The sequence below is a fragment of the Drosophila biarmipes genome, chromosome 3L (assembly GCF_025231255.1).
Source record: "Drosophila biarmipes strain raj3 chromosome 3L, RU_DBia_V1.1, whole genome shotgun sequence".
NCBI classification, from domain to species: Eukaryota; Metazoa; Arthropoda; class Insecta; order Diptera; family Drosophilidae; genus Drosophila; species Drosophila biarmipes.
Window position 1 is genome coordinate 11,303,666 of NC_066613.1, and position 11,931 is coordinate 11,315,596.

At 44.3% G+C, this 11,931-nt stretch overlaps 2 protein-coding genes across 2 annotated transcripts; both read right to left on the reverse strand.

Moving 5' to 3' along the window:
- Window positions 1–3,360: 3,360 nt before the first annotated feature.
- LOC108027993 (uncharacterized) lies at window positions 3,361–4,563 on the reverse strand. Its single transcript, XM_050886732.1, has 3 exons — window positions 4,171–4,563; window positions 3,473–4,111; window positions 3,361–3,420 (listed from the first exon to the last, which is right to left on the reverse strand). The coding sequence occupies exons 1-3, from the start codon at window positions 4,246–4,248 to the stop codon at window positions 3,361–3,363; spliced, it is 777 nt and encodes a 258-aa protein (XP_050742689.1). The 5' UTR covers window positions 4,249–4,563.
- A 98-nt stretch (window positions 4,564–4,661) lies between these two features.
- On the reverse strand, window positions 4,662–11,064 carry LOC108028515 (uncharacterized). The gene is made up of 5 exons (XM_017100397.3): window positions 9,686–11,064; window positions 8,300–8,735; window positions 7,395–7,799; window positions 5,953–6,130; window positions 4,662–5,885 (listed from the first exon to the last, which is right to left on the reverse strand). The coding sequence occupies exons 1-5, from the start codon at window positions 10,608–10,610 to the stop codon at window positions 5,730–5,732; spliced, it is 2,100 nt and encodes a 699-aa protein (XP_016955886.1). The 5' UTR covers window positions 10,611–11,064; the 3' UTR covers window positions 4,662–5,729.
- Window positions 11,065–11,931: the final 867 nt, after the last annotated feature.

An 11,931-nucleotide genomic window follows, 5' to 3' on the forward strand; every position in this document is an offset into this window, starting at 1 on the left:
ATGAGCCATTTAAATGTAATAGGCAAATAATTTGAAAGACTTCTGAACGTAGAATTCTTTTACGCAAGACTCAATTTAAGAGACTCGAAAAACCACGGATGGTAAAAATTTTAAAAAGTTTAATGGAGTTGTGCCAAACAGAAAGGTCTTGAGCTGACACATGTTTCAAACACATGTTTGAAGGGAAAACATGATAGAATGGAATTTATTCTAAATCTTTATAAAATAAAATTAAAACACAAAAATGTTATAGTATTGCAGAGATCAAAGTACCCCTAAGCTAGGCAAAACTCCTGTAAAACACTTCCCTACAAATCATTAACCATGATGCTAGCAATGACATTACCCTTATTGAAATCCCCCGGTGACGGGACAACATATGCTCCCAACGAGCTATCCCTTTACGTAGTTTTCCCGCCGCATTCGTAGGCTTGGAATATTTCAATTAATCAACTCATCTCGGACCAGCCAACTTGATGGGCATTTCGATGAGCAGCGGAGCTCAAGTAGGGCACTGCGGTGGCGGATGGCTAAGCCGAGATGCTGGTAAGAGCAACAGGATAATTACTCGACCATATGCTCGAATGTCCAGCCCAGGAGCCGCAACGACAGGAGCGGGGCGAAGGCAACAGCAGCAGCAACAGCATCCATCCAAGGCCAGTTGGACGACTTGAGTGCTCTGGCTTTTGCTGCGATGTAATTGTAATTTAGACACAAGCTCACACGAGTGAACAGTGCCGTCGGCAGACTCTTTCCAGGGGGTTTGACAAGTCTCAACAAGTATTCTAGTCCTGCAAATATAAAATTGAAGTAAGGTTTAGGTTTTGATGTAAGTTGATAATCTTTCGTAAAATAGTTAACGAACTATTGCAGGTAGGTGTCATTTCAGGACAACCCCCTCTGAAACGCCACTGCCAGGATGCGTACGTGTTTGTAACCCTGTCTATTGTGCATGGGTTGTGTAATTTTTTTCGCTGTCATGCGGTTAAACGTGCAAATTACGCGCCATTTTTATTCGTTGCGCCAGCCGTTAGTTGTTGTGTTTCATTTTCTCACCTCATTTTTGCAGCGTTTTATCTCCAGCCTGGCCGCACACTGGCACACCCGCAGAAAGGCACTTGGAGCCACGTGTGTGTTTAACCTAATTACAGGAGGCTCGTCCTTTTCACTCAGGCTGGCTGCCAGGACTCTTGATTCCTGGTACTTGGACTTGTTGGGTTTCCGGCTGAGTTTGTCACCACTGGCAAGGTAAAAAACATTACAAACTTGGATGCAACTTTTTGAGATGGCGTAAGACAAAATAAAAAAGATTTAATTTTTATTGTGTTCTCAACCTGTTAACTAATTGATTTCATCAAGTAAATAATGAATGTAAAAGTCAGCATTTCTAAATTTAAGAGCTTTAGCCTAAATGATACATTTTATTTAAGCAATAGCATTTAATATTTCTTTCTTAAGCCTACTTATCGTCTTAATACTTAATGTTTAACTTCGTAAAATTATAAAGTATCGAGGCCTGGCCAGTCGCAAGAGGGCATCAAGGATTCGTTCTTTAATGTCAAATATACTTAAAATTTCCACGGCCGTGTTACAGGAGATGCTGGGCCACAAAGCAGTACATCCTGGCCTATTGTGCTGCGCTTGGGCTTGTTTTTGTTGCTGTCGAGTCATTATATTCATTTAGAAATTCAATTAGCGCCATAATTGCAGCAAGTGTTTAATGATGATAATGCGTTTACTCCGATAACGTTGGCGATTGTGATAACGATGACAATGACTTGTGCTAAAGCCTGGGAACATGTAATTATGAAGCCTCAATTTCGTGGGGCGAAACATGATTTACATTTTAAATACACAACATAGCCCGAGGCACTTAACAACAAGATTAATAAGCTTAAAAATGTATGCATTTTCCAAAATTACACGCTTGCTTGATGGACTTTATATAGTCACATCTTCACCGTGGTCCGAAAAAATGTTTGAAAATTATTTATGTAAATTGTGGCATGGCCCAGAAAACCGTTTTTTCAGACTTCAATCAAATTTGTTAAGAAAGCTTTGGGTAATTATGAAATTTTGCATTTTAATTTTACATGACAAAGATCGCCCGCAAACATTCTTAGGAACAGAAACAAGAACGAAGTGGATCATTAAATTTGGAATCGACTTGGTCGAGGTGGCCTGAGCTCATTTTAACAGCTTTGTTTTCGCTTTGAAGCCATTTAGCGACCCATTAAAAGTTTTATTGGTTGCCGGGTTTCTATCAGCAGGAGGATAAAGATCCAACACATACTCATGCTCAATTCTTGCTTTTATTGGACTTTTGATGGTTTCGTTTGTGAAGTATTTTTAACCGACCAGAATGACAATAATTTGAGTCTTATTACCATGTACAAATATTTTTTACTTTAGTTTGTAATCAGGGTTGAACTTGCAACATTTTAGAACTACATAAACAAATTTAAAAGTACATAAGGTTCTATAACTTAATTGTTTATTTTCACGACTATAATAATTCTGACAGAACGAAATCATAAGTTGTAAAATATTTTACATGGCGTTTTTTTACATGAACTTTTTAGCGCCATCTACTGGGAACATTTGGTTTTTTATCCTCTTTCACAACCAAAGTAAACGAATCGAATTCAAACAAATGTGATTACACAAAAAAAAAACTTGTTTGCCTCAGAGAAATTCTTGATTTTTAGTAAGTGTTAGTAAAGGAGCACCACAAGCTGCTAAACGTTAAGGTAAATATTAAGTGATTTCATGTAATTGCTCTTACTCACCTGGTTACCTTCGAAACGGTATATTGACTGTAATTTGAAATAACTTTGTCTTATCGGTGATTTTTCGGCCTTAACCAAATTTTGCAGACTCTTATAAAACCTTTTCTACCGTTTATCATGCACGAAATGTCGTTATTATGTGGACCGCCGACATCACCATTCATGTTGCTGCTCCTCAAGAATAAAGTTTTTAAGTCTATTGTTTGATCTACTTATTTTCTTACTTACGCTCCGACCTCGCCTGAACGCCACCAGTAAGAGTATGAGCCTACTTTAGAGTGTGATGGTATTGCTATTACTTCATTTTTCTCATAAACTCGAAGAAGATCGCCAGCACTTCCCGAATAGGCACCCAAGGACTTTAACACATATCCCTCATCTTTGCTTCCAACAACAAAGTGATCGTATCTTGCCCACTTTGATTCATATGACATGTTAACAAGTTCCACATACAATTCGTGGGCTTGTGTGCTTGTCATTTGATGAATTAATTCAAAACCAAGCCAGAACGCTCCACATAATGTATGTCCAAAGCCATTTTGACTTGCCGATTGCGATTTGTGACAGAAATTCAGCTGACCATTGGAACTTCTCTGAATGACCATCCAATCCGGGCCAGCAGATGGAATATCTTCGAATAGTGCCATGAAGATACCAAATGTCATTCCTTTAACAATTTTTACTCTGCTGTCTCGTGTTAAATTTAGATTCAAGGAAGCTTGTTTCAATTGGTTATCTTCTTTTTCTCTGAGTTTGGTTGAGGCGATGGAAACTGTCTTTTCTAGTTCGGAAATTTTGGTCTTAAGACCGTCTTCTTCTCTTTTTGACTTTTCTTTGAACCTCTCCAAGTAGATTTCCATTTCCTCTACTTTCGATTCAAAATTAGCGATTAAAGCATCCTTTTCTTGAACCTTTAGTTCCAATTGGACGATATGTTGATTGAGCAGTTCCCTTTGCTTCATCATGGTCGACAATTGACGTTCCTCAGAAATATCGTTTGCAACAAAGTTGGCTGGAGTTTCTCCAGTACTGTTTTCTTTTAATGAGTGTTTTAAGTCAAGGGCATTATGCAAATCGTCAATTTGGCTTTGCAATTGCTTAATGGTTGAGTTCTTCGTTTCGGTGATCAACCCAATTGAAAAGTGTAAGGATTTTATCAAATTGTCCTTTTCTCCAATGAGAACTTCATAAAGTCTTGTCTTTTCTTTCTCGGCAGCTGCCAGTCTGGCCTCTAGATCTTTGATCTTGCGAAGATTGCGTTTATTGATCTTAAAACAGTCATTTCTTTCATTTTTAACTTCTCCTTCAGACTCGCTGTTGAACTGAACAAAGTAATATTCGCTATAGGAAAAATTCTATGGATGCATGTATGGTGCCTTACATTTATACTGTGAGTAGATAATTCCAGCGAAGAACCTTGGGGCTCCTCCCAGAGATTGCTTACGTTTGGCGTTTTCATGATGCAGCGCTTATTTGTCTGCTAGTGACCTTCAATTGTATGTTCTCTTCTGTATGCCTCTACCCTTATTTAAGATGTCGCGAAGACGGATTTTTTTTAATAAACACAAACCGCGAAATTCTTCTTCAAAGATGACGCCAAAAAGAGTGGAAACAATATAGGGTTGCAAAGCCTCGCACTTCAAATGTGCCTAGCGCTATATTGATATAATAAAGATGTACTAAAAAAGGCATAAAATACTCACTAGGTATTTTATTTGAACCGTTAAACCGTTTATTAATGTTGTTACTGCATTTCCAAAAAATATAGCCTTAGCAGTTTTAAAAAATAAAAGTTTGATGTTTTTTCTTATCATAAGGTAAAAAAAGTTTGTCGTAAAAGAGTATACCAACCGTTTAATAAATAAAGAAATATTTTTCTTTGCCTTTATACATAATTTTTGTTTATTTTCGTTTATATCTGTTATATACAAGTTTACAACGAGATTTCCTTGTCATTCGCTCTGATCGATTCGTTAGCTCATTGTTCTTACATATGTCTTTGATTCATTTGTCTCCGTATATTGTTAGGTGTATATTTAAACTTTAATATTCGTTATTTTATTGCACTCGGTTTATATACAGCTCATGTAAAGTTTGGAATTGTTCTTATAATGCCTCTAAAAGAAATAAACTTTAACACATACTTTGTTAGTCACAAAACAAGCAGGTTCCACGGAAAAGAAACTTTAACGAAACTCTTTTTAAAGCCAGCAGTATTTGGGTACTGGATTTTTGTCTAGGTATATATTTCAACGTTCGCGGTTTAAATAATTTCTATATGTATCTATTTACACACCATTGCTTGCCGCATAGCAACACTTTTACAAGTGACACCTGCTTAAATTATTATTAGTCGGTCGTTAACCTTCATCGACAGAGGATCTAATTCGGGGAAGCCTTTTTCAGTAAAACTGCCGCAACGATGAACAACAAAGGATTCCGTTTCTTTAGACGATATGTGTAAGAAAAGTTATTTCAAGTATTGTAAATATTACTATATTCGCGTATATAATGTATATCAGCTCGCGTACAGCTATGTGTATATCTATATAGGTAACATATTGTGGTACATGCAGTAAGTACATGGGTACATATATCTGGTAAATAAAGGTATGTCATACATTTTCTGCTTTATATTGTATCTATATCCTGCGTTTACTATATTTGCTTAGTGAACTAACTCGAAGGTCAACCACTGGGTTCTTTGGTTGTCACTTAACTGTTTTCCTCTTGGGTTTGGTTTGTTCTAGCGGCCTGTGAAGAGCATCAATGTGAATCCTTAAGAGACGACTTTAAAGCTTAAGATTTGGGTATACATTAGAGTCCTATTGCGTTTCGATTATGCCATACATATAAAAAGCCAATAACTGAACAACAGCTGCTAAGAGTTCCTCTACAAAACTATTTACATCTAGTCGAAAGGTCGCTTCCGCCTTAAATTCAATTATTTGTCAACTGATATTTGCTAAGGTCCACCAGGTGCTCGTACAGCATGTCCTCCTGTGGCGTCAGTCCGATCATAATCCATCCCGATATGGCGGCAATGCTCCTCGTGACCGACAAGCTGCTCCAGACGCTCTGCACACTGTTGCTCAGCTGTTCGAAACGGGATAAACGGATGGTATAGCAACCCGATCTATGTGGTCAGTGGGTGGGCTCTTACCATCTCCTGTTGCGTAAGCGTAATGTTGGCATTGTTGTTGAACAGGTACAGCTTCTCGTCGATGGAGTCGGAGCAAATGGTTAGGATTATTGTCGCCACGTAGATCATGGTGATGATGAGCCAGCGGAACGAGATCAGTTCGCTGGCATTCGAGAAGCTCCAGCGGCAGATGTCCATACTGAAGGCCAAAAGACAAGATTATGATTGTAGTTTATTAAATTCAATAATATATCTGATTTTATAGTAATTTTATAGCTATTTCACCATTATTTTGTAACCGGCCGAGGGTACGTCTAATTGGAGGTTGCCTCAGGGCGCATTTCGATCACTGATAAGGAAGTGCAGGTGGGGAAATGGCAAAAAGGGTATTTTTGATTGGGTGTTTGAACTATTTTTAGTAACAATTTCTACTAAGCAAATGATGTCTTAAAGCAAATAAGAGCCCTTAGATAAATACGTTGCCCTAAGGCGTCTGCCCAAACATCTCAAGATGTTCAATTTGCTGAGTGAAAGTAACCTTTATTTGAGTTCCGAAATGTCCTGACATTTTATCGCTTGCATACTAATTGAAAGCAAATCCTCCGCAGTACTCCAATTGGCGAGCGGCAAAGGTCAGGTCGCAGACTCCACTGCCGGGAGGTACTTAACATTTAGCAAAGCGACAGCCGCACATAAATCAACCGGCGCTGGGGCGACGGGGCGAAATGTCATACACAGTTTCACACTTCTGCCAGCCGAAAATGGCACAATCCGAGTGGCCAGGCGACGGCAGATAGTCCTGCTCAGCTCTGTTCCGACCATCCAACCACCATGGCCACCCCAACCACCCGAACCACCCAAAACCACCCACACACTTGTGCCATCGACTGGCGCAGCCTTTAAAGGTCAAGAGTGCAGGCAGCGTGGCTCGCTTGTGTGTGGGCAGCGACTTTGGCATGCAAAAAGAGCAAAGTTTAAGGGCATTAAAATATTTTGTGGCTGATGAAAGCGGCCACGCAATGCGAGCCATACAAATTATTTCTATGCGACCGCGAAGCCGAACAAGTTCTCAGATTGAGGTCGCCATTTCGTTGGGCCCAAGCAGCGCACACGCCTTTCGTAGCACACTTTCCAGCGCCTCCTCAGCGAATCCTCCCGCCGCCCGTCTAGACCAAAGGGCAAACGAAACCGGGAGGCTCTCGAGGCTACCCACATCCGGCTGCCTTCCAGCTCAATGAAACTCGCTGCGAACCCTCCGCCACCTGAGGTCAATGAGTTCTCGAGGCGAACTCCTTCGCCGGGTAAGGGTTCCTATTTTTAGCCGAGTGCTGACGAAGGTTGAGCGTAACGCAATCGGAATCGACGACCGTGTTAAGGGGCTTAATTGAGTAATCCCCTGAACTCCCGTAATAGTTCTCCAACTGAACAGCTCTACATAGCACCATAATTACTAGCTGACTCACCGATCGAAAACGGAAACCAGACAGATTATGGCCAAGCAGTAGAAGGTGTTCAGGTAGATCTCCGCGAAGCCCGCGTAATCGCTTATCAGGGCCAGGGCGTCACTGCCTCCCGTTCCGGACGGTGGTGAGGGTGGGGGTCCACTCGCCTCCGTTGCCTGCTCGCCGGGATTGAGGTCCATCGCCGATGGCGTCGACGCGGAGGGGGGTTGGGCGGTGGATGACATCGTCTCGCCCGCGAGACTCATGCCATTGATGACCTTGGCCCAGTCCATGGGGGGGCTGCTCAGCACGAAGAGTAGGTGGGCCAGGGCTAGACCGGCTAGCAGGCCGTGGCATATGTTCGAGATGAGCAGCCAGATTCGTTGAACTACACAGGCTAGTTGAATGTTGCTGGTGATGCCGTTGCTGGAAGGGACGCAATTCGTGGTTAGAACGAGGCTACTGCTTATGGTAACATAATGACCGATAGCCTAAAATATATTTAGTTCAAGCAATCTTTGAACATTTTTTAAACAATTAATAACACTTTGTCAGTTAGTTAATATAGTTTGAGTTAATATAATCGAACAAGCAAGTTAGTAAGTTAACTTTTATTTATTCCACAATGCTTTGCTGATAACTAGAAGTCATATAACATATAGAGAATATCATGAGAAATTCGAAAGTCATTTCGACTAACTGGCATTATATAATCAAAATTTGTTTAGCTTTGTATCAACGATTTGTTTCAAGTTAGCCTCGACTTACTCGAAAAGGACAATAAAATTTATACAATGCCTGAATTTTGAATACAATCTTTGAGATTTTCTATATTTACCTATCATCTTATTATCAATTATCACAGAAAAGAGCGTCAAACAAACAAAATATCTACTTAACCTTTGTAGCTTATCCCCCAAACTCACCGATCGGAGTCGCCATCGAGCAGGCAGCGGGCGTCTCCGTAACTGCCACGCCCACTGCCCGAGGCGCCGGAAGTGCCGCCCCTGCCGGCACCGCCGTGGGCGTGGCTGCCGCTGGAGCGGAACAGGCGACCGGCGCCTCCCAGCTCCGCGGCAGAGATGCCATCGAGGCGGCCGCCGCCTCCCCCGCCGGATGCCGACATTCCGGCGGACCCACGGACACCGGCTCCCAGGAAGGAGCGCTTGTAGTAGCTGTGCTCCACGGGTCGATATCCGGATGACGTCTGCAGGAACATCTTGTCGATGTGCGCGGGCGCATCGTCCGTGGGCGAGACGACCGGCGTGAATGGGTTGTAGATCTCCTCGCCCTCGGCGGGAGCTATGTCGTCGGCCAGCTCCTTCAGAATCGAGGATATCCCGCCCGCCGAGTACAGTTTGCCTGAGGGAGAAGGAGCGTGCGAATGGGATTATGTGATTGCACCGAAGGAAATCGCTCTCTCATTCTTAAGATTAAGGCCATTTCTTGTAGCATATCTTGCCTAGGATGAAAGGTTTGTCCCACTACTTAAAAAAGCAATTAAATAGTACTCTAAAAATAATAAAAAATCGAAAAAATATAAAATAAGACTGAGATAATACATTATATATAATAAAGTAGGGTTTTAATTTATGTTGAGCAAGTGTTCCTAGGAATGACAGCATAATCAATACGAGCTGGGGAATCGAAAACAGCTAGAGCGTTCAAACGCGGCCAATGTCTCATGGCTTTTTTCAAGTGCCCTTAGTGGACGAGTGCGCAGAATCGGGGGAACAGTAGGTGGGTGACCAGGTGGAAGGGTGGAGCTTTTCCCCAGCTGGTTTTCCTCAATGGGAACTGGGACCTGGAGTGCGGGGCACGAAGACTACACAGAAAAATATGCCCAAATTTGGGTATCTTCCAGACATCTTTGCGTACGCAAAAGTTATAATAAAATATATTTTTATTGTGGATGTCTATTGCTTCACATTTTTGAACTGAGTGTTATTCATATATTTCCCTGAATGCAATCAGTGAAAGGCATTACACGTAGTGACGAACCACACTGGGAGAGTGGTGTGGCGGCGACCACTTCGAGTACGTAAGAGGACATTGTGAACGTGTTCTAATTTATTCGATGGTCTTGTTTAAGCTGTAAGAAAGTTCATGCCACTAATGAAAACCACTTAATAATAATAATGTTACGGGTAAAAACAGTGTCTCAAAGTGGCTTTTACAAGGTATCTTTCAGTTCCATCAACTAGGGAAGTAGTATGTAAGTACGTCATAAAGTATGTAAGTACGTCATAAAACGGCAAAAGATACTCAGAATGGAATCAAAAACTAATGGGACTAGTAGTTTAACCACTCACCGATCAGCTGGCCCCGCTTGTCCCTCTGCGACTTGGTCTTCCGCTGGACGCGACGCTCCTCCAGGCTCTGGTCGATCTCCAGCTCGCCGGAGAGGGAGGCGTCTTGCATGTCGGAGCACTGCTTGAGGTACCGCATCAGGGTTTCGTTGGCCTGGCGGACCTCCATCTCGCCGGCGGCTATCAGCTTCCGCTCGCGCCTCCGCCGGGACTCCGACTTGCTGCGCTTCCGCCGCGGGCTCTTGTCGAAGCTGCTCCGCGAGCGCAGGGATCGCTGGGCGGGACTGGCCTGAGGATCGGACAGCGACTGCTGCTTGCGGGAGGCGCCCGTGCCATTTCCGTTTCCGGTTCCCGCCGGCGCAGATGGCGTGGGCGAGCTCTGCTTCAGCTCCCGATCCATGTAGCCAAGTATTCCCCGGTGGAAGGAGGCATCCGGATCCGCAGGCGAGATGGTTCGGCGCGACCGATGGTGATGGGTGGCCGGTAGCTGCTGCAGGGTCTCCCGCAGGCTCATCGCATCGCCGGAGGAGTTGCGACTGCCGTCGCTCTGCTTGGGCAGCGGCGGCGATTCCCGCAGATTGCCCGCGCCCAGGGGCGACTCCTCCTGCTCCTCCTCCGGGCCCGGGGGCACGTGGCCGTTGACCAGCACCACGGTTTGCTGCGACGTCTGGCTGGGCGAACCCACCAGCTCGATGCTGTCCGCCGAGCTCTGGGCACTGATGCGACCCGCACTGCTCGGGGTGCCGCCGCTGCCGCCTGGCTCCGCCGATGCCACGCCCTCGTTGAGGGCGGTGGCACAGTCCAAGGCCTCCGCCCGCTCGGGCGTGGTGGGCGGTGCTCCCGTGGCCGCCGCCTCGCGTTCCAGGCGCCGCTGACGCGCCTCCGTGCGGCGATGCCGCTGGTGCTGGCGGTGCACCTTCGCCTCCATGTGGCACTCTTCGGACGCGCTATCCCAGATCCTAGGCCAGCTGCATAACAGGTGGACACCCCCTGGGAACGGGAACGGGCACGGGCACGGCGGCGGCGACGGCGACGGGAACTTTGTGCTGCTGCAGCTTTTGACCCAAATTACACAGTGCACAGCTCACCCACACACACACACACACTCACACACAAACACAGGCGCGCGAGAGGACACGACCACTACGACAGAACGGCGAATGCAGCTCAGCTGCGGGCTGGTGGCATTTCCTTTCCTCAAGGCTTCACTGGGCCTTTCCACTGCGGTCGAGGCTCCAGGAAATGGGCCTCGGATCGTCGGGGGTCGATCTGGTGGCTACGTTGTCGCGCGACTGCCTTCACTGGGCCTTATCCATGGCTTTCTCAGATATTTCCTGATACTTTGCGATGCGAACGGAACCGAAACCAGAGCAACGCGTTCGAAAAACTGTCCTGCAATAACAACGACTTGCACTTGGCGGGGGCTTAAATAGACTTGGCTCTCCCAGTTCTCGAGCTTCGCTTTCTCTTCGGCGTCGACTTCTCTGCCGGCGTTAACAGTACAGGAACTGTTACAGCTAGTGGGGGGACAATGGGGAAAGTGTTCCAGTTCCCAACCACTGCCAGGGCTGGGAAACAGAACTGCCTTTCGGTTATAAATTTTAAAAAATTAGATAAAACAACTGGCTAAATAAATTCTAGCTAATAGTTAAAAAATGTATCGTATAGGTTAGACTTCGGAGTTTCGAAATCAACTTTTAATTTAAAAACTTCAATTTGATATTGCTTACCTGTTTTTTTTTTCGGAAAGAGTGTTTTGAATTGCTCAATATTCAAAACATATTAATAAAACTCCTTTGACTGAACCCCATTTTTTGTGATGCTAGGAACCTCTTCTCTAAAAATACAGTTTTAAAGTCCTTAGTTTTTTTTAATGGAATATTGAAATATGTATATATACCAATACTAAATGTATATTAATAGGTTACCCATGAATTGTTGTAAAAGATCTTGTAGTTTGGGAAGCCTTTGACATCTCACGTAGAGAAAAAGTAAAATGCACCTAGCGCAGACTCAAGCCACTGTTAAGTTGAGCCCACTGTTAAGTGCGGCAGCGACGCCTACGCCCACGTCGACGTCGAAAAGAGGGGATTTGGAAGCCGAACGCTATTTTGGGGGAGAGCCACATTCGATGTGGTCGTAACGTAGTAACGGGGCGAAAGGAGAGCGCCAGAGCTTTAGGGACAATGACGTCAACAGTGCGTGTTCGTGCACCCACACAATTCGGGTGTGTGTGTGTGAGCGTGGTG

Coding starts and splice junctions, on each gene's coding strand:
- LOC108028515 (XM_017100397.3), bottom strand. CDS start 10,610: ATGGAGGCGAAGGTGCACCGCCAGCACCAGCGGCATCGCCGCACGGAG. Junction 7,800..8,299: donor CTCGATGGCGACTCCGATCG/GTGAGTTTGGGG, acceptor CGTCCCTTCCAG/CAACGGCATCACCAGCAACA. Junction 6,131..7,394: donor CTGGTTTCCGTTTTCGATCG/GTGAGTCAGCTA, acceptor TTTGGCCTTCAG/TATGGACATCTGCCGCTGGA.
- LOC108027993 (XM_050886732.1), bottom strand. CDS start 4,248: ATGAAAACGCCAAACGTAAGCAATCTCTGGGAGGAGCCCCAAGGTTCT. Junction 4,112..4,170: donor TATCTACTCACAGTATAAAT/GTAAGGCACCAT, acceptor TACTTTGTTCAG/TTCAACAGCGAGTCTGAAGG. Junction 3,421..3,472: donor ATTTAACACGAGACAGCAGA/GTAAAAATTGTT, acceptor CACTATTCGAAG/ATATTCCATCTGCTGGCCCG.